The following is a 23,220-nucleotide window of genomic DNA, read 5'->3' on the forward strand; positions in this document are numbered from 1 at the left end:
GAGAGAGTTCTGCAAAGTCTTGGTTAGATCACACTGGAACATTGTAAGCAATTCTGGGCACAAATTCCTACACATAAGATAGAACTAAGATTTAATTGAATGGGAGCTGAACTGCTCCGGCCATCTGTAGTAATCCCATTTGTAGTATTCTGTTGTAAGCTTCTATGCCATCTAAAAACTTAAGTATTGAAGAATACCTGCCTTCGCCATCCCCTGAAATAATCTTCTCCAAGTTTTAGCCAAAGGTGGAAAAAATATCTTCCTCGGGTCCACTCAAAACCTCTTAATCCTGAATTGAAACCAGAATCCTCTTATGGATGCCTCTGCTGCCAAGAAAGGTTTTTTTTTAACAATCCATCCTATCTATACCCCTCATTATTTTGTATTCTTCAGTCAGTTTCCCCCCTCCAACTCCACCACCAGCATTGACTGCTCCAAGGGAATAACCAAATAAACTCAGTCTCTCCAGGTAAAATCCTGATGAATCTCCTCTGCATCCTTTCCAGTCCAATCACATCCTTCCTATGGTATGGCAAACAGATCTCCACACAGTTTGTCAGTTTTGTCCTACCTACTGTTTTGTTTAGTTGTGCCATATCCTCTTCTTGTCGTCTTATGAAGCATGCTTTCTTAACTACTTTATTTATCTACTTTCAGGCTCTCTCTTAAATAATGGCATCATGTTTGCTTTTTCCCATTCCTCTGGGACCACTCCAGAATCTGGGAAATATTGGTTGATTACAATCAATACTCCCATTAGCCCTCCAGCCCTTTCCTTTTTGACCCCAGAAATAAAAGACTTCCAGAAAGATGCATAAATATGCAGGAAATGGAGGGATATTGATCACGTGCAGGAAGAAGAGATTTAATTTAATTTGGCATCATGTTTGACACAGACATTGTGGGCCAATGCTGTACTCTTCTATGTCAGATATATCAATGAAACTCTTCCTTGAAGATAGTCATCAAAGCACATCACTGATTTGTGGGTATACCTCCTGAATTACTTCAAGTACATTTTCATTAACACTCCCTGAGCACATGATGCATTTAAAATTGGATAATGTGAATGAAAATACTACAAGGGGTTTTAGAATTTATGTGTACGATAAAATATCACCTTCTCCATAAATTAAATATCCTGTCGTATTTTATATTGCCATATGCAAAAGTGTTGGAGAAACCCAGCAGGTCATGCAGCGTCTACAGGAAGTAAAGGGATATAACCAATATTTTGGGTCTGAAACCTTCAGTTTCATGGTTATGTTGATCATTAACAGTAAATTTGTTTGGTTTTCAAATAGGTTCATTAGCAGAGAATGGAGTGAGCTCTTTTAGTGGTCTTGATTCATCACAAAAGCCTGCTTCATCTCTCAGCTTCCAGAACATTGTGAACAGTTCCATTGATGAAGGTACTTCAACACACAACTCAGCCAGTGTAGGCAGTGAGGCCTGCAAGCAGGAAAATGACTTGGAAGGAAAGGAAACTGCTAGCAGTACAGTTTCAAAATCATCCTCATCATCAAGGTATTCTCGGCAATCTATTCTGACCAACAAGGACTTTAGGACTGCACATCTCATCTTTCCAAGGACTGTAATTTTATCAAAGCCTGTGTATCATCTCCTTGGCTCAGCAAGAAACGAACACCTGTGTTCTGCCTCCTTGTTGCCCCACGCTGATATGACTTGGACAAGCCCGCTGAGGTCCCTCTTTCACAAGAATTTGAGCAGTGAAGAACAGTCACTTTACTATAGGCAGTGGACAATTCCAAGGCAGCATCATGCAGACTATAGCAATAAAAGTGAAGGAAGTTCTGGAAACTTCCACCGGCGCCGATTGTTATTGACTGGGCCTCCACAGGTAGGATTAATTGAAATTTCAGCTGATCGTGTTGGGATAAAAATGTATAAGCTAAAGCTTAAAATCAATTATTGGGATGGTAGAGTTTGTTGGTGATGTTCAACAATGCCACAATTAATGTGAATCAGATCAATACCTCGATGGATATGTCATGTTCCCATTATGGTGATGGTTGTTCTAATTTCCATTACAGGATATCAACTATTAAAAAAAAAAGCAGTATATGAGGTAACCCAAATATTTTTACTGAATCACAAGATAGCAGGATAACACACAGCTACCTAAGATACTGCTTTTTTATAGTTGATGTCCTGTAATGGAAATTGGAGCAACCATCGCCATGATATAATGGTATTATAATATCTCCATCGAGGAATTGATTTGATTCATATTAATTGAAGCAATCCTGTGTTTAAGTCTGAACAAGTGATGGTTGAACCAGAACCATCATGTGCATTCTAAGAGATTATGTTAAATGTTCCCTAAACTTGCTAAGCAATTAGATCGGCTTCAGCTGACCATATGCTGCATAGTTAGTTGATGCCAGGCACCAAAGTCACATTAATTGATTGTAAATTCTTTCACATTAAAGCATTTGGTAAAAAAGTCCATCAAGCCTTAACTGCTCTGATGATGTGAGGTCTCAGTGCAAAGTCTTTAGCTCTTAACTGCTGTCTGAAAAGCAGAGCATGCCATTCATTTTAGAGTGCAATTAGGAATGGAGAATAAATGCTGCCTTTTTTAATAATGTCCATATTCCACAAACTAATAAACTAAGAACTGGTATAAACTAACTGTGGCTAAAATCATCTTTGATCTAAATTCGCAATAATTTTCAAGTTGTCAGAATGGGTTTTCAATATTTTTTTGGAAAATTTTATTTTTCATTTGCATCAATAACAAATACAGGACATACAGATACATAATCATACAGAATTTAAAAAATGGTAAAAAGGATACATAATTTAATATTTTCTCCCCCACCCTCCTCTTCCCTCTGCAAAAAAGTAAAAAGGAAAAGCCTGCTTAAATTTTATCATATATCCTTCATTGATTAATTGAACTTCAAATTTACAAATGTAACCTTCAACCTTAAATTAACTAGGGTGAGTTGGAGTGGGTGCAACAAATCCCGTAGATGAACTCTTACCAATAAAATACGTACAAGGTTTCCAAATCTTATCAATTTTTTTCTGGTTGATTCCATAAATTATACATTATTTTCTCTAACTGTATACAATTTAGTAATTCCATTTGCCATCTATTCAACCCCACATTATTGTCTAGTTTCCACATTACTGTCATACATTTATTTGCTACTGCTATTCCTAAACTTAAAAACTTCCTCTGATAAGTTTCTAACTTCAAATCATCAATGTCCCTTAACAAAATATTTTTGGGTCTTTCAGAACTTGTATCTTCATAATTTGCCCCAATAAAATACTTGTATCTTCCCAAAATTTTTCTACTTTTTTTACATTGTCATACTGCAATAAAGAGGTTCCTTCCTCTTTATTACATCAAAGCAATTTGAATGAAGTCTGTGTAATTTATGTGGAGTATCATATAATTGATGTAAAAAATTGAATTGTACCATTTGATATGGCATTAATTGTATTAGTTACACTTTCATGACATAATTTTGACCCTACTTCTTTGTATATTTAAATCTCTTTCCCATCTCAATTTAGATTTAAATAGATACTTTTTCTGCATAGTCTCTTGCAATTTTATATACATATTAGTAAGAAATCTTTTAATAAACATATCAGTTGTTAAATATTCAAATTGACTTTGTTCAGGTCATCTAAAATTCAGTTCTAACTTTTTTAAAATGTTGATAATAAGAAAAAATAGTATTATTTGGTATATCATAATCATCTTTCAATTGATCAAAAGTAAAAAAAAAACAGAACCCAAAAAACAATCCTTTATCCTTTTTATTCTACACTTATACCAAATAATGAATTATTAACTGTAAAAGGAGTTAAAGGATTTTGCTTTAATAACATTCTAGCTAATTAATAATTTTTCATTCCTCTTTCTACATGGATTTCATTCCATACTTTATAAGTATATGTTTCAAAATTGGTGGATGTATTTTCCCTAAAATGGGTTTTCAATATTAATGTGATTTGCAGGTAAGTGAATGTTTTTACCTTGATAAGAGCAGGATTATGCTTGTAGCTATAAGCCATAATACAAATTAAATTGAAGATGGTGGCACTGCCGCAGCTTTGGTAACAGGGAGGAGCATGGAGCAGAGGTGCAGTTTCTAGTGTTTCTCCACAGGGTCCTACTGTTGGCCCTGGACAGGTTTAAACCTGGGCGGCAGTGTTTTATTTAAATCAGGAAACCCACAGAGGTCCATGCTTAAGATGGTGGCACCCATGCTTGGTGGCCCACATCACAAAAGTTACAAGGGTAACAGTGGATCAGCATAGGACACCACCCACTAAGGAAGTGAAGCCTGGGAAAAGTTACTACGGGATAGAAGACCACATCAGAACACAAGCACGAGGATTGGCTGCCAAAGGACTTGCACCTGGCCGCGAGGTGCTGGAGACTGGCTTGCGAGAACCATGTATCGGAACTGAGATTCATGAGGGTGCAGATAGTGAGCAGGGTTTCTGAAGGGCCTTGGAGGTGGACTACTTTCTAATCAAATCAAGGGTTCAGAATCAGGAGCCAAGGAGGGTAACTGGAGTGTGGATTCGCCATTGTACGAGTGGACATGTGACTACAGAGTTTATGAGAGGGCAGGAGATACTGACAATGGAGAAGGTGGTGGGATCCACAGACACTGGAGTTATCTGAAAGGATTCTGTTTTGCTTCTTATTCTCTCCTTGGTAAGGATGTTGCACTAATGCTGCTTTTTTGGGTGTTTTTATGTGCAAACAAAAGTAAAGAAACTTTATGTATTTATGTACATGACTGGAAAGGAATCTTGATCCTTTAAATGCACTTTGTTCATGTGATTTGACCCAATTATTTTTAACAATTTATTGTCCATAGAATTTTGATATATTTCAGTTTGTTCAGTAAACAAGTTCATTTCTGAACCCTTAAAGTTGAATTTAATCATTCATTGAGATAGTACACCTTGATTTTTGTTACTGTTGACAGTGAGCTTCTATTAATTAAATTAACTTAGGTTTCCATGAGTACAAAAAACAAACAATATACACACATAAAACAAAATATTGAGATATCAAGTTCATAGATGGAGAAGTATCTTTTGTCATAGAAAGAATATTTGGTTACAGTAACATTTTAGGCTGTGGTAAAATGGATCCAATGCACAAATATGCTGGAGAAACTCAGCAGGTCATACTGAGTATGTGTATTGTTCTTGACCTGACCATCTGTAGATTTTCTTGTTTAATTGGACAAATGGATCCACGTGTTTGAATGAATCAAGAAGATTTCAATGTTACTAACTGAACTGCTGTCCTCTGCTGTTTCCAAGGGGAAACTGATCATTATATCATACTGAAATATCTTCCCTGCTTGCTTATTTACATTGTTCTCACTTTATGACATTGCCAAATGCATCTGCTCAGCAGCAAATTAAGTTATGGCCCCTTCCTCAACAATTATTAAAACATTTGCAAAAGTGAATAAAAAGTTACAAATTAAATTAAAATTCACAATTCATTCTTTGCCTTTGTTTCACCAGCTTCAGGAAGTTTCTTAGTAAGGGTTTAGCAATGCTTGAAACTGTACAATTTTTTTCAGATTTGTTGGTGGTTGTGAAAGATAATTAGATTTTTATATTACAGGTTGGGAAGACAGGTGCATACTTGCAGTTCCTTAGAATTCTTTTTCGTATGCTAATAAGACTATTAGAGGTTGATGTATACAATGAAGAGGAAATTAATGAAGGTAAATACTGTTGATAATTTGGTAATTATAGGGTTTATATAAAATTGCACTTCAACTTTTGAACGATCTATACCCTGCATATGATTTATTATCCAGAACTGCATCTAACATATTTATTCTTCACACTGAGAATGTCCAAACTTCTTATCTGAAAAATCATTATTGTTTTACATGATGACTTTAGTGCAAGAGTAAAGGTGTAATGTATGGATATTTTTAAAAGTGTTGCACATGCATAAGGGTTCATGTTCAAGCTAATGAGATTTAGTTCATTAAGGAACTGAACCAGAATGATGAGACGCAGCCATTCTCAACTTTTTTTTGGCAATGTCTCTCTTAGGACTCTGCTCAAAGTTTATGGGCCCCATTCCCTGTGAAGCAGTCAAGTTTAGATTGGTTTCTTCTATACTTCTCTCCTTCCAACTAAAACAGACCAAATATTTTTTTAGGATTTCAGTCTGTGGCTCCTCCTAAATGTGCTATGTCCCCCCCGATTGGTGGGGTGGGGGGGGGGGCCTGTACCACCGGTGTTGAATATGGCTGGAGGAGAACATAGTTTATTGCATTAGGCCTCCAAATCCCATTGCTTTGCACGATCTTTTGTGAGAAGGTAGCTCCTAAAGTATCTCAACAAGATGGAAGGACACCAAAACCAGAAAATTGGATCCAAGACCAGGATGCAAGAGAAAACAGAAGTTGTTCCATTGAATATACAGATCCCTTTGATGTTCCTTGAGATTGAAACAAGGTTTACCATTAGCTGTGCTTGTTCACCCATTAATAAGAAAGCAAAATTTGGTGATACATAGAGTTCAAAATCTAAACCGTAATTTTGTTTTGTTTCAGACATGAGAGAGGCAAACGAACATGTGCAGGGAATTAATGCACAGTGGCCTGATATTGAACTCTTCAGTAAAATGACCTTTGACTACACAGTGCATGATGCAAAGTATTGCCACATCAGTTTTGTCTACTCAGACAAGGTGCCAAAGGTTAAGCTAGGTCAGCAGAACTTGTTTGCATTGTTGTCTGTTTTCATCTGCATTCTTTTGAACTATAATCTGAGCAGTTATTTTTCTTTATGATTTCACCTTTAATTACTGTAAGGCTCATGCTGAAATCTTTAACCAGAAGGTCCAACACCAGTTGATGTATGAAATCTCACAAAAGACCAAAATGGCCTGTAGGAAAAGATTATTGATCCTGTCGCAAAAAGTTATTGATCCAGGAGAGATTCAGTAATTGATCCATGCTGCTTCTGGGTTCGCTCTGTGCACTGCTTGTAACTTATTACAAGATGTTTGGAAGAGCACAATCCTCTGATCCTATTTACGGTGGTCCATTAAGCTGGATGCGTGAAATGATGTAGATATGTATACAAATTACTCTATTCCATGATTTTGTATGGAATTCGTGCTTGTGTGAATTGAAAATTTGTTCTACCTTTTTATAGGCACTGTTTGTTAGAGGAAATCTCAGGCCCAAGAACCAAACCATCACTGAATCAGAAGGACTAATAATTCTCCAGCATGCAAACCATGCTCAGACATTCAGATGAAGTGCCCGTTTGATGTTTAATGAAGTCTTTAACTCTTGTAAATTGATCCCATTATTCAAATGACACATAAAAGAAATTTATCTCAATTATGTCTAATGCGCATTTCCACTGTAAACTTGCAAAAATGATGCTAATCTTGACCATTACTCTCTGTAAGATATTTAAAATATTTGGAACTTGAATAGACAAGGCAGAGAAAGGATACTTACCTAGTGTGGGAAAATGGGAGTCGTGTCGATGGACCAAGAGGTTGATAAGGATATGGTGGGGTGAAATACTCATTTCTGTGGTGTACAAATCTTTGACTCTGATTCTCTTTGTGAATTTGCTTTATTTTGCATGTTACTGTTGATAATAAAAGGCTTTGAACTTTTCAGAAAGTGGTAAGAAACACAGCCCAAGTGAAGGATCAACAAAGCAAGAGACTGTCTCTATTATGCTAACTAAGTATGCTGCATACAATACATTCCATCACTGTGAGCAATGCCACCATTATGTTGAGTTCAACCCTGCCACACAGGTCAGAATCAGATATGGATATTTTCTTTTGTTTATATCTATGAGGCCAGTTTCTACAAAATTAATATATTTTAATGCCTATTAGTGGTACAACAATGTTATTATTCTCATTTTATTTAACACAAAAAATGTATATTTTCTCACTTTTTTAAAAAGACGTACTGAGCAGTCCTTATTTTCCATAATCAGGCATGGTGACTCTTCACAGGGCTTTACCAGTGTATCACCAGGCTCCAGGACGTGTGAAGAGCAGGTCATCACCATCCCTCTTAATGGATCCATGGGCTCCATTCGTTATCACCTCTCTTAATAAACCTGTCTTACCATTTGTAATCAGAGATGCAAATAAGAAAATAGAGAAATTACTTGAAAGTGCTTTGAATTTTGTGAAAACATTGACTTTCATGCAAATATGAAAAGACAATGATGTGCGCTTCCACAGTCTCCATTGAACACATCTTGCTGACAAATAGGAAAATGACACAATCTTTTAGCAAGTGAATTAATCACCAAACTATTGCCAGTCATAATGAGACAATTCTTTTCATTGCAACAGGATTAAGAAAATCGTATCAATGCAAGCTCTCTCTGCCGAGTGATTATCTTATGCATGATTTTTCCTGTATCTTTCAGTTGGACTTGCTAACGCAATCTATTTAAATTTAATTTATCCAGTAAGATAGCAATATAAATTTTTGTGGTCAACATTACTTTGATGCACAGTTGGGTTGTCCAGCATAACATTAAAAATTCTGCATTCTTACACCTCAGTTGTTTAATTCTGTGGTTTTTTAATAACATTTTCCAGTTAATATCTGAGATACTTAAAACACATGTATAATGGATTGCATAAGATTTCATTTCAATGATATCCAGCATTACTCCTTGCAATAAGTTGAATACAAAATCTATTTGGAGGGATTGGATCTCTGTTCTAATTGTGTTGCAGGTGTCTGATTCCACATTACACGCCTTTACATTTTCTTCATCCATGCTGGGAGAAGAAGTGCAGCTTCATTTTATTATTCCAAAGTCAAAGGAGCAGTATTTTATCTTCAGCCAGCAGGGTAAACATCTGGAGAGTATGCGACTACCTCTTGTCACAGATAAGGTCAGCGACTATAGAACTCCTTAACTACATAATTCAGGCCAATGTTATTTTAATATAAATTTTACCACCTCAGGATTTCTTGAAATGGCTTACAACTGATGGAGTTGTATTGAAACATGGTTGCTGTTACGGTGTAGGGAAACAAAATGCTATCACTCATCACGGAACTGAGATATGGATCTCTTATGTGGTTGGATTGCTCTGATCATCATGTGTTTCTTCGGCATCGTAAGCCTCAGAGCAGATAATGAATGAATATGTCCTCCAGGGATCTATAGGGTCCTCTACAGCAGGTTGGTCTCTTGCTTCCCTCAGTAGAAGGCTGCTTGGTTTCATTGTAGACCTGATCAATCTAACCTTGATAATGATAGCAATAATGAGTTTATTGTCATTTATTTTCCGCTTGTTATATGCGTGTCCACGTTAATTGTGTGTGTTCACTATATGCGCAAAAATATGTTACAAGTTCAATGTATGCTTGCATCAAAATTCCAACTTGCTGCTGCCAAGAAGTACTTCTGGAATAAATTACTGCAAAAGTACACATTAACTTAGCCCCAGTATGAAAAGAATTAATAAGTATTAAAGATAGATAAGAAATATTGAATGTTACAGTTAAGGCAAGAATAAAATTCAGTCAGTTAAACAGTTTGCAATGGTGCAGACAGGTCTTTTGTGATCTTGGAGTTGTTTTTGGTTATGGTAGTGAGGAGAAGTACAGGAACCTGATAGATGTTTGAGTAAAAGCTCTTGACCTGGAGGTTCTGAACTCCAGGAAGTAGTGAGAAGAGGTTGTAACCAGGATGATGGGCATACATGATAATGTTGGCTGCCTTCTTGATGCAGTTCCTCACATAGATGTCTTCGGTGAGGTTGTAGTCTATGATGGCTATGTTGTGAACATCTGCAGCCTTCTGAATTCCTGGGTATTTGAATGATGATAATGTACTTAGTCAGTTACTTTCCATTGCACCTGCAAAAGTACATATGCTGGTGTTGAAGCATATCATCTCCTGTCTGAGTGGTGACGTGGATATGTTCCAGTTTCCTTATTGTAGCAACAGGCCTATGGAAGATGTCATCTCACTGGCTCTACACAAAGCCCTGGAACACCTGGACAGTAAAAGTGCATTCATCAGGATGCTTTATATCGACTACAGATTGGCATTTAACATCATCTCCCCCTCAAAACTGTTCAGCAAACTCCAAGACCTTGGACTCAACACCCCACTGTGTAATTGGATCATGGATTTCCTCACCTCCAGCCCTGCTCCTGCCGGGAGGTTGACGTTGTTCCTGGTCCTAACCTGTCGGGAGGCTGGCGCTGGCCCTGCTTCTGACCTGCTGGGAGGCTGACACTGGCCCTGCTCCTGCCAGGAGGCCGAGGCCAGGCAACTAAATGTGCCTGATGTGATCGAACGCACAGATTGCCGTCAATCTCTCTCCCTCCCCAGCAACGGCAATCTGCATATGCATTCCAAATTGGAGGTGCTGGACAAGGGGGGTCGCGCCAGCACTGGACGGAGTTGGTGGGGGGGGGATTGCAGCAGTGTCCATACCTGTATGACGTCTCCGCTGCTGCCAGGAGGTCGACGTAACTACTGGCACAGACCAACATGGGATTTTCAAGCATGAGTTAAGTGTAGGTCACATTGGAAAATGTTTGGTGAGCACAACATCCATGGAAAAAATGTTCGGTTTTCTGAGGTTTTCAGTTTTGGGAATTACAAATAAAAGGATAAGCATCTGTAATACGTTCAATCATAGTAAATGTGACCATCCCAATAACATTACTTTAACCTAATTAAATGTGGCAGAAAAATTTTCCTTCAATAAATTCTTATAACTCTTAGTAATTGTATTTCCAAGGTACCTAAACTAATCGTTCACTAATTTAGAAGGGAAATTGGAATATCTCAAAGAAAACCATTTTAGGGGTAGGAATTCACTCTTATTCAGATTTAACATATAGCTGGAAAACTGGCCCAATGGGAAAATACGGTTAATATATTTGGTATAGTAACCTCTGGATTTGAAATAAAAGCAAAAGATTATCTGCATATAAAGAAACTTTGTGTTCAACACCATTCCTAATTATCCCTAAAAAATCTCTGCTCTCATGTAAACCTATAGCAAGGGGTTCTAATACAAAGTCAAAAAGCAACGGGTTTAAGAGGCTATTTTTGTCTAAAAATTGGTTTAACAATATATGTACCAGTACATTGTGGGAATATTTGTGCTTTTATGGTTTAAAATGGGCTTCAGATTTGATACAATTTCTTTTATGAACAATTTTTTTTTCCCTTTTTTGTGTTGGCAGAATCCAAAATTAGTGAAGAGTCCCATCTTTACACCTACTACAGGTCGGCATGAGCATGGTCTTCTGAACCTCTACCATGCCATAGAGGGTGCAAATCACCTTCATATCCTTGTGGTTAAAGAATATGAAATGCCACTCTATCGAAAGTACTGGCCCAACCACATTATGTTGGTGTTACCAGGCACGTTCAATGGAGCCGGGGTTGGTAAGTCAAGACTGCTTTATAAATGTAAACATTGATTAAATTATAGTGTTTCGTGCTGGTGATATATTTGAACAGTAAATGATAGCAAGTTACACTGGTCAAGTGCAATGTTCCAAACTTTTAATGAGCATGCTTACCTCTTATCTGGATACAGTGAAACCCCATTATAACACAATTGTTGGGGTCTGTAAAGTCTCATCACGAAAAAAACGAAGTCGCGCTAAATCAGGTTTTCACTGTATTTCCGTTTAATTTGTAAACCTACATCATTTCCATTTCTCCTTTATTTGGACCATCCCTGTTACTCTGTATGCATTTTAAATTAATCTGGGAGCCCATTTCCCCCATTGGGAGCCCAATGCCTGAGTTCAATAACTCATTGCGTTATATCCAAATTCATGTTAAATCAGGGCACGTAAAATCGGGGTTTCACTGTATTATGATTTTCTATTTCAAAACTGGTGGGTGCTACTAGCAATAGTTTCTAGGAATTAATATATTTGAAAATATTTCTATCTGTAGAATTTGGGGTGGCACGGTTGGTGTAGCAGTTAGCGCAACACCTTTACAGCACCAGCGACTGGGACCAGATCAAGTTTTGAATCCCGTGCTGTCTGTAAGGAGTTTGCATGTTCTCCCCATGTCTGTGTGGGTTTTTTCTGAAGACTCCATTTCCTCCCACTGTTCAAAATGTACCGGAGTGCCCAAGTCCATCACTACTCCCTCTAACCAGAACCCATGAATGACTGCGGAGGTGCGGTTGCTGCTCAGGAACTGAGTCATGGCTTTCAGAACGGGCAACAAGGCAGCCCTCGCGATTGCAAGAGCAAAGCTGTCTTAAGCCATCAGGGAGGCAAAGCGTACACAGGCCCAGTGCATTCACAGTCACTTCCTGGACTGCAAGGACACACGGCGCATGTAGAAGGGGATCCAAGATACCGTGGAATCCTGTTATAACGCAGTGGTTTGGGTCCTAAAAAAATCAGATTGTAATAAAAGTGGGGTCGCACTAAATCGAGGGATTCAATAAATAGTTGTATTTTACAGTTGAAATTAAAACACAGATGGATTTTTAGTAAACTGTCCCCGCTGCTCATGGCAGCCCAACGTCCCCACTACTCGCGGCTGCCCAACATCCCCACTGCTCGCGGAAGCCCCGCGTCCCCGCTGCTCGCAGAAGCCCCATGTCCCCACTGCTCGTGGCTGCCCAACGTCCCCACTGCTCGCGGAAGCCCAACATCCCCACTGCTCGCGGAAGCCCAACATCCCCACTGCTCGCAGAAGCCCCATGTCCCCACTGCTCGTGGCTGCCCAACGTCCCTGCTGCTCGTGGCTGCCCAACGTCCCTGCTGCTCGTGGCTGCCCAACGTCCCTGCTGCTCGCCACAACCTGACTTCCTTGCCTGCTCCTGACAGCCCCAAGACCCACGAGCCCCAGGCACATGAACTCGCTTCTGGTGGCAGCCCGAAACCCGAGTCCAATGTCTCATCACATTCTATCCGAATTCACATTAAACCAGAATTCCACTGTATCACTAACTACAAGACTACACCATCTGCATGTGGTAGTGATGCTACCCTCCCATATGAACTGAACAACTTTTGCATGCAGTTTGAGGTGAAAAACAATGTGGCAGAAGAGAAGACCATCTCCCCTCCAAATGATCAGTTCTGTGTCTCACAGTGGCCGACGTTAAGAGAGAACTAGGCAAAGTCAACCCAAATAAAGTTGCTGGACCGGATAACACTCCTGGCAAAGTGCTTGGGGTTGTGCGGCTCAGCAGATGTTCTCACTGTCATCTTTAACATCTCCCTGAGTAGTGCTATGGTCCCCATGTGCTTCAAAGCTGCCACCATTGTCCCTGTGCCAAAGAAGTCATCTTGTGTCCTGCCTCAATGACTACTGCCCTGTCACACTCATGTCCATCATCATGAAGTGCTTTGAGAGGCCCCTGTCACTGGAACCTCTGCAGTTTGAATATAGATCCAACCACTCCAGAGACGAAGCTACCACCATCGCCCTACATCTAGCCCTCACCATTCAACATGATCATACCTCAGTGCCTGATAAGGTAGTTGGGCCTGCTTGGTCTAAGCACCTCCTTTTGCAATTGAATTCTCGACTTCTTGATGGGGAGACCTCAGGCAGTCCGGATCGGAAACAGCACTTCCAAGACCATCACACTGAGCACGGGGGCCTCATTGCTGGTCGCTCTGCCAAACACAGCTTGAACCACATCATCAAGTTCGCTGACATCACGACAGTAAGAATGGTGAGTCAGCAGACAGAGATGAGGTGCAGTCACTAACAAACTGGTGCAGAATCAACAACCTGTATCTGAATGTTAAAAAAACAAAAGAGGTAGTTGATGACTTCAGGAGGGCCCAGGGAGATCACGCTTCCCAGACGGCTCTACCGTCAAAGTTGTCAAGAGTATCAAATTCATCAGAGTGCACCTGACAGAGAATCTCTCCTGGTCCCTTAACACCAGCTCCCTAGCCAAGAAAGCCCCGCAGTGTCTCTACTTCCTGCGAGGGCCAAGGAAAGTCCATCTCTCACCCTCCATCCTCACTACATTCTACAGAGGATGTATTGAGAGCATCCTGTGCAAATGTATCACTGCCTGCTTTGGAAGCTGTACCTCCTCAGACCACAAGACCCTGCAGAGGATAGTGAAGTCAGCAGAAAAGACCCATTGGGGAACCTTTTCCTAGCATGAAGGACGTCTACTACGCTAGAAGCAGGCAGAAAGCAATAAACATTGTGAAAGACTCTACACATTCCAAATGTAAACTGTTCTCCCTTCTGCCATCTGCCAGGAGGTACTATAGTACTCAGGCCCCCTTATGTCCAGAGTAGGAAAAGCTTTTTCTACCAAGCCATCAAGGTCCTGAACTCCTGGTACAGATATGGATAGTGTACAGTGGACTTTGTGTATATATCTTAGTACCTTAATATTTTAATGTGCTAACTGGTTTCCTAACTTATATCTATGTAAATATGCTCTGTGGATCCAGTGAAACTATTTTGTCTTTGCCTTGCGAGCATGGTAGGAACTATAAATAAAGTTGACTTGACTTGACTAGGTCTCAAATGGGAGGATCGTCGGGAAGTTTTAGACTCTGTATTCATGTTGAGGTACTTGGCTATACGGGAGATGCCAGACTGGAGGCCTGTGATGAATGTTGTGCCTCAGGTATCGATGTTGTTGTTAGTCATCTATATCATTTTTGTTGTCTATTGTTGACCATTGTTGTTAGTCATCTATATCAATAACCTGGCTGATAATGTGGTAAATTGGGTCAGCAAATTTACAGATGACACTAAGATTGGTGGCATTGTGGACAGTGAGGAAGGTTTTCAAAGCTTGCGGAGGGACCTGGACCATCTAGAAAAATGGGATGAAAAATGGCGGATGGAATTTAATGCAGACAAGTGTAAGGAGTTGCATTTTTGATGGACAAACCAAGAAAGAACATACATGGTAAATGGTAGGGCACTGAGGAATACGGTTAGAACAGAGGGATCTGGGAATACAGATATATAATTCCTTGAAATTGGCATCACAGGTAAATAGGGTTGTAAAGAGAGCTTTTGGCATATTGGCCTTCAAAAATCAAAGTATTGAGTATATGAGTTGGGATGTGATGGTAAAGTTGTATAAGACATTGTTGAGGCAGCTCACTTCATCTGACCCACCAAACGCCAATCAGGTAGTTTCATGGACTGAACAATTAGGAAACAGAATGTTACGATGGGAAAAATAATGCAAACATTCCTTCACGTTCTCCAGTGAAAACCACACCCTATGTCAGGTGATGTGTCTAGTCATCTAAGAAGCTATTGGATGCACTTGACTGGATTTTTCCAAGTGATTTATTCTGGATCCAGCATTAGAACATCAATTCATTTTTAGCACATGAGTGGCAGTGTTCCCTCCTGCGTCAGTGTGCCCAGTATTAAAGCCCAAGCTACACTTGGTTGGCTATGCGCAGCATGTTGTTGATCACCCACAACTAGTCTTCTGAAAATTACAACTTACTCCAACCTCTGTCATGGGTAGATGTTACCAGGAAGGATGAGCTCAAAGCTTTCTTGAAAAAAAGCAGCATTCCTTGAATTTGTACCTATGATCGTTCAAAGCAAGGGAGGGGTAATATTTGAGGTGATATTAAGAAACTAGAGGCCATGTGCACAGAAGGAGTGGACCACCTCAATCTACACATCTGCCTTCACTACATCTGTCATCACCACCCCCATCTATGGTTTCCACACTGGCCTAATCAGCTATTATTTGATTAATGATTAATGTTTAATCAAATTATTGAAATTATTTTTGGACATACCTTTTGTTAACAGGCCCTTCCGTCCCAAGAGTGTGTGCTGCCCATTACATCCAATTCACTTTCAACCCCTGTATATTTTGAAGGGTGGGAGGAAGCTGAACCACTGGGAGGAAATCAACACAGACATGGGGAGAACGTACAATCTCCTTACAGACAGCACTGGATTAGAAACCAGGTTGCTAGCATGGTAATAGTGTTGCACTAACCTCTATATTAACCATGCCGGTTTAACAAATATAATTTGTTTATGAAAGTTTAATCAATATAATTTGTAGCAATTGCAGTCTGTGAATTGAATTAAGTGCAACTAAATGTTTTTGAAATTACCTTTCACTTAAAACCTTATTCAATGTTCTCTTTCTTTGGAATTGTAGACAACAATGACATTATGAAATGAGTAATGATATGTGTGACCTCTTCAGGTGCTGCCCACTTTCTAATCAAAGAGCTTTCATACCACAACCTAGAGTTGGAAAGAAATCGCCAAGAAGAGATTGGGGTTAAGCGCCAGTGTGTGTGGCCATTTATACTCGTCATGGATGACTCTTGTGTCATGTGGAATGTTCACAATGTGCAGGAATTGAGCAGGTGAGAAAGGCAAATGTAGCATTTATTTGCATGTCTGCAAACAATTTTTGAGGTGCTGCGATTGATCTCAGCCAGTGCAAGTGTCCATCGAGTCAGCAATTACTTGGCAGCTTAGAAGCTCTTAAAGTCTATACTTGTATTAACGTGGAACATTATAGTACATTATCATACTTTGATAAAGGGCTCAAGGCCAAAACGTCAGTTCTGTATCTTTGCCTTTGCTACATAAAGGACACTGTTTGACCTGCTGACCTTCTCCAGCATTTTGTGTTTTTACAGTGCACGGACTTCAGCCCATGTTGTACCAAGCTATACTTGTATAAACCAACTCCATAACAATCTAACCCTAACTTGCATCCTAACCCTCTATTTTTCTTACAGCCAAGTGCCTATCTAAAGAGTCTTTTGAATGTCCCTATTGTACAAGCCTCCTCCACCACCCATGGAAATGCATGTCGGGCACCCACCACTTTCTGTGTAAAATCACAAAATAAAAATGCAGTAAGATTTCTAATAAATTATACATCAGTCAAGCAGAGGAAAAATGAAAGCAATACCTTTTGGATTGCTAATTTTGGCTGAATCAGCATCTTTCTTTGTTTTTTGTCACATTGATGATCCAGCAGTAATTTTGCTGCAAAATATGCATGTCCAATCAATAAAGTAACATGTTAAATATTCTAACTCCAATTTTGAATTGTCTGCCAATGCAAGACTGTAGTATTCATTCACACCAAATAAAACTTGAGATCCTATGAGTCATTGTATTTGTTTTAGAATTGCTGCTAGACATTTTGGGTGTCCATTCTCAACCATTTCCTGCTCTCTTGCTCTCTTATATTTTCTCTCTTTGATGGATAGATAAGAAAGGAAGACTTTTAAAAAATTGCAATTATATAATCTGCCTCTCGGTTCCCTCTGTCACATGTAAAAAGAAGTTTAAGCACAGTTAATTACTTAAAATGTATTTGCTTTTACATAAATGATGCATTCACTTTGTGCTAGCACAAATTCATAAGGACGGAGATAAAAGTTAAATGATTTATATGCAAAAACCATTATAATGTTAGGAATTTGTAAGCGTGAACTAATTAACTAATATTTCTGTTAACAGTGAAACAAAAGAACCTTCAGTTTCCATGAAGAATGTTTCTTTGAAGTTTGTAATGCAGCACATTGAGGCTACACCGAAGATTACTCATTATGCACTCTGTGGAATTCAAAAGTGGAACAGCAAACTGAATGCTAGCAAACTAAGGACACCGTTCTCTCGCTGTCATTTACATGACTTTATATTCCTCAATGTAGACCTGACACAAAATGTACAATATGATCTGAACAGGTGAGTTTTGCAAATGAGCAAAGGTAAAACAAAACATACAACCCTTGATCTACTCACCAAGAGACAGGAGGATAATTGGTTCATTCATTCAGTTTTATTCAAACTTTTAGTTATGAAATCAGAAAGGAACTAAGGATGGGGGCAGGGCTGTAGTAGGCAACAAAATTACCTAAACTGAGTAGTGTGAGGCATAAGGATATTAAGGTTGTTATTTCATCTGTAGATTGAAATTGGCTAAGAGTACTTCAAGTTCAAGTTTATTATCTTCCTATTATACAAGTACAATCTGACAAAACAGCGTTCTCCAATCCTTGTTGCAAAAACATACATACACACGTACAGACAAACCGTATAGATGTAGCACATGTATAAAATAAATATTATTTCATACATAGTAGAGTCTGAGAGGGTTAGTATGAGCAGTTCATTCAATCGTTCAGCAGTCTCATTGCCTGTGGGAAGAAGCTGTTTCTTAGCCTAGTGATTCTGACGCTAATACTGCTGTATCTCTTTGCCGATGGGTGGAGCTGAAAGATGCCGTGTGCAGGGTGGTAGGGGTCCTCAAAGATTTTGCATAATTTCTTCAGATAATGATCCCAGTAGATCACTTTGTTTGGGAGCAGGGAGACCCCATTGATCCTCTGTCACTCTATGGTCCTGTGGATTGTCCTGCGATCTGATGCCCTGCAGCAACCATACCACACTGTGTTGCAGCCAGCAGAAAGTTGACAGGATGGTGGCCGATACCCTTGCCTGCCTCAGTAGTGCATTTGCTATTGCACTTTTCTGGCAAGTGAGGAAAGTTGTGTGACCAGTATAGGTCACTTGTTAAGTGGATCTGAGGAACTTGGTGCTCTCTACTCTCTCCACTACTAAATTATTAATGCACAGAGGAGGGTGGACATTCCTGTTCCTCCTGAAGGCCACGATCATCTACTTTGTCTCTGGTTGTTAATCTCGCTGTATCACAAAATTTTCCATCTCTTCTTTGTAGCGCAACTTTTCATTTCTGCTGATGAGGAAAACTACTGTTGTATCATCTGCAAACATAGAAACAGCAGTTTACTGCAAAAATGTAAATAATTTTCTTACGCATAGAGCAAGGCTATTTAACCTGTTCACCTTTTTAGTCGGGTCTGTATCTCTACTCCATTTATCCATCTTTCAAACCCATCCTTTTTTAGCCTCTCTTGAATAAAGATTTCAATAAGTTGCAGAAATTCACAGCCTGCCAAGTGGTAAGATAAAGAAAGGATGGATGAGCTTCAGATAAGTCACTGACTTTGCAATCCTGAACAGCCTGGAATCAGGTTTGAAAAGTTTGTAAATTCCTGAATACAACAATTCACGCAGTACTATTGTCAACCTATTAAATCTTGATATCACACTGGTCAATCTGCCAATTTATTATTGCTGATTTTTGAGACCCAAATCTGAACTTGAGGTGCAGGGCTACATTCCATAAGCAGCATTTAATACATTTTGTACCAGGTTTTTTGTGGCTTGCATATAAGGAATCCTAAATTCTTTTGCTCTTATTCTATTACCATTAAGAAAATATTATGCATTGCTTTTATCAGATCTAATGTACTTTACGAGAAATTCTGTTTTGATACTTGAACATTTTGTCTTTGTTCCCTTATGTGGGATTTACAATTACGTGTGTAAACATAGTAAAACTTATTATTTGGAAATCCAAATGTTTCAGCATCTGGTTGACTTGGTGATGTGTCGACTTTATGTTTAAACGCACGAGGCCTTGTGCCCCATGCTCCCTTTAAACTCTCTGGGGCCTTGTTTCCTCCTCGCCAATTAAATTCATTTGGCCCCCATACTCCCTTTAAACTCGATGGAGTTCAGGTTACTACTCTCTGACTAAACTCACTGGGGTGAGTTGACTAAACTCACATATTCATGCACAACATTTGCTGTATTATTTAAACTTACTGGGCTCACAGAAAAAAAAATTACAAATGACTACCTAACAGCTTAACATGTTGAGGTATTAGTAGGTATAACATCCAGTACTCGAATAGCTGACAGCCCAGCACCACCAAAGTCCCCACCATGGCAAATGATGAGTGTTTCACTGTACATGGTTTTTGATTCTTGCTTAATTTCTCCATTGTACATTGTTTGTTGTTATGGAAGCATTCAAAATCACAAATTTATAATTACTTTAAATGTCAGTTTTATGGCTTCATGTTTTTTTAGGTTTACACCAGATTTCTGAAACCTTTCTGGATTCCTCATGACGATCTTTACCATTGTTTTTTAATGTCACTTCATTGATCTCTGAGGTTTTATATCTAGTGCATATTTAAAATATTTATTGACATCGGCAACATTTATATCTGCTTTTAAGTTTTCAGCTGGTCCAAATATTGTGTGTTCATACCCTGATCTTCCAGGAATCATAATTCATTTTGTAATGCAGTGGTGTTGTGTTTGGGAAGTATCAGGATCGGTGAGTTCACAGAGAGACGAGTCTGGATACAAATGTTACAGTCAAAGGTAACTTTATTGAACACACAAGACACAAACCAGGGGAAGACATCAAACGATACTTAATTAATCTACTACTAAACAACTACAATATATAGACATTCACATCGGACCCAGGTTGGATTCCGATATCAGTGGTCGCCTATCTTCTACATGCTTCTGCACATGTACACACTTCACAAACATAGACTTTCAAACGCACTCCCAATTCCCTGCACCAAAGGGGGTGAAGCTCTCTGCAAGCATTGATCTATTGCAGAAACACGCCTCAACTTAAGTGTAGTGCACATCTATCTTACTGGTGACATTTCCAGCAATGACCACGGTAGTGACCTGGCATGGAGGAATGTCTGGGACTTGTACCAAGAAGCAGAGAGAAAGAAATGTAGTTTTATACTGTTCTGAGCTGGGTGTCTAGCCATTGATGACACTGAGTCATTTAAATGAGTTAACGGCAAGATGTGCACTAATGGAGTCCAACCTTGATTGGCAGGTGATCGACTTCTGAACAAGCTTCAGACGGGGGGGGGGGGGGGGGGGGGTCACATGACCCTCCACAATCCACAATGTCCTAGAGAGTGGGGCAACGTGTTCCTCCACAATCCACATATAACATTCCACTCCTTGGAAGTCACATCACTCACCAATCACTGCAAACAAAATGAATAACTGGTTTCTAAACTGTAAAATCTAAGTAACATGTTATAACATGCCTAAAACAATGAAAATCCAGTGGATTGATATATACACACATGCTTTCAGTATGATGGACAAGGCACATTATTAAACTCCTCACCAACTCCACCACCCCACCCCCCAACCAAATAGGGTCATTGTGTTCCTGAAGGAGCTGGATGCTGTGGGAACTGCTCCCCAGACTGAGAAGGGAAGGAAGAGAAAAAAAAAATTGTCTGTTGACATACTCACATGCCTGGTTTCTCTGACTTAGCTGGCATATGTATGCACCTTTACCACCAATGTCTGCGAGCAGGTAGTACAAGGTCATCCATAAGGTGCCAAAGCCCTCTATTGACTAGTGTATCCTATGCCTTGGCTTCACGTTTGGGCGTTCCCTTGGCAACAGTCCAGATGCCTGTTGCTGTGCTATCCCATGGTGAGGCAGGGGACAGGCTGGCAGGCCTGCAGCCAGGGAGTACCCTTATTCCTGTGGGAGTGCCTCATTTTTCTGGACTGTTGTCTGACACCTGGATGCCGTTCCTGCTCGCATTCCCTTTAAACAGGTGCCACATATGCCTGCGTTGGTTCTCTGTTCATGATAGCCAGGCGGAGACAGGACTGAAAGTTGCCCAAATTAGTAGCTTTTAAATAAAAGCTGAAGCATTCACCACATGAGGAATTAGATTCTATTATTGAAGAGGACTGGAGGGACGCTGTCATTACCGAGTGTTTACAAAATATATACAATATTTCCAACTAGTGGATAACCTGCAACATTGTAATTAAAAGTTGAAACTACAATTTCCTGATAACATGCTGAGAGATGTTAGTGAAGAGTAAATACCACAGCACTGGGTTCAATTAAAAAGGTCCATTACAAAGGCTATAATTGAAAGGTGCATGATAAAGTTTTGAAAGTTGTTAAGCTGAAATTTCTTGTGATAATGTATCCATGGCAATAGCTCTTGCCTGTTTGCTCAAAATTTTCTGCCTAGTTGATGATGACAGCTCTTGCTGCTAAAACAAACTGATACTGATGGCTGGAAGACTATGAAAACCAGTGACGAGTATGACAGCAGTCTGTTGTGTTGAAGAGGACTTTGCCCTGTAGGGTGGTCTTACCTAACATTGAGTTGTTTTGCCCTGCAGGGAGGGTGGTGGGTATTTGCTTCACTCCCTCTTGGAGAGTTTGTTAGTGTAGAAACATGATAATGACATTTCTCCCAGGAACCCCACCCACTGAATGATTCCTGGTCCCTGAGCAATTACCTCCCATTTTTTTGAATGGACCGTGTGGCTGCTGCACCTATACCCTACAGGAGTCCTCAGGATCTTGAAGGTCAAACTCATCTACCTTTTGCTGTGCCAATTTGGCTAAATGTCTAGAAAGCAGGATCCACCCCCCACCCCATGTAGTGGGTTGTGAATTAAGATGGCCTATTGCTTCTTGCAGCATATTGAACCACTCCTAAGCAAATTGTCATATATCAGGCATGCACAACTTTTGCTTAAGGAGATTGTTCACTTTTTCAATTAGACCTGATGCTTGTGGGTGATGGGGGTTTTGTACCTTAGACCCCCCTGTAAAGTGTGAGCCCAGATTGGGCTATACCGCCATAGTGTTCCATAAATGGAGGAAAGGAATTTCAGTCCCAAATAGTGTCCAAGTTGGCCTGCTCACAGGGCACTGCCACCAGGACAACAGAGTAGGTGTCCACCGTTGTCAGTATGAAGTATGAAACGTGGTCTTCCTTGAGACTGCATACAGTGGGCACAGCAGCATGGTGAGATGAACAATGTACTGCTGCCAGAAGCCTAAAAAGCCAATGTACCTCTGTTTCAGCCTTGTTGGTGAGCACTACTTTAAATTTATTTCGTGCTGCCTCCGGGATATCCCTCTGGCCTGAGTGGTACTGGATTCCCAGGAAGAGGACTGTCTGGCTGGGATCCTGTATTTTCTCCCAATTGATTGCCCAGTCATGAGGGCAGAGTGCAGAGATGAGGAAGTCCAGTATCTGTTCTACTGTAATGGCTTATATTGATGTCGGGGAGTTGGGGGGGAGAAGGACAATATTTTTTAGGTCACGGTCTATTAACCCATGGCAGAAGGTGGAATTATTGAGATATCCTTCGGGTAGGTGACAAAAAGTGCATTGTGTGCCATCCCATGTGAAGGCAAACTAATCCATTGTGGAAGGCCAACAGAGGTGGGGGGGGGGGGGGGGGGGGGAAGAATCTTCGTGGTGGGTCTAGGGCTGCATGATTACTGGCTGGGCTTGCCAGGTCTCCGGAATGCCCAGG

General features: G+C 39.9%; 1 protein-coding gene across 11 annotated transcripts in view; it reads left to right on the plus strand.

The window, feature by feature from the left end:
- greb1l (GREB1 like retinoic acid receptor coactivator) overlaps positions 1–23,220 on the plus strand; it is a 295,802-nt gene that overhangs the window by 248,752 nt on the left and 23,830 nt on the right. For all 11 annotated transcript variants that reach the window (XM_069921708.1, XM_069921709.1, XM_069921699.1 and 8 more), the window contains 8 exons: positions 1,305–1,861; positions 5,645–5,747; positions 6,594–6,749; positions 7,683–7,825; positions 8,774–8,935; positions 11,256–11,460; positions 16,229–16,394; positions 17,509–17,736. In XM_069921708.1, coding sequence (XP_069777809.1) covers positions 1,305–1,861; positions 5,645–5,747; positions 6,594–6,749; positions 7,683–7,825; positions 8,774–8,935; positions 11,256–11,460; positions 16,229–16,394; positions 17,509–17,736 — 1,720 coding nt within the window. The remainder of the gene's footprint in view (positions 1–1,304; positions 1,862–5,644; positions 5,748–6,593; positions 6,750–7,682; positions 7,826–8,773; positions 8,936–11,255; positions 11,461–16,228; positions 16,395–17,508; positions 17,737–23,220) is intronic.

Source organism: Narcine bancroftii, chromosome 2 (genome assembly GCF_036971445.1).
Source record: "Narcine bancroftii isolate sNarBan1 chromosome 2, sNarBan1.hap1, whole genome shotgun sequence".
Classification (NCBI taxonomy): domain Eukaryota; kingdom Metazoa; phylum Chordata; class Chondrichthyes; order Torpediniformes; family Narcinidae; genus Narcine; species Narcine bancroftii.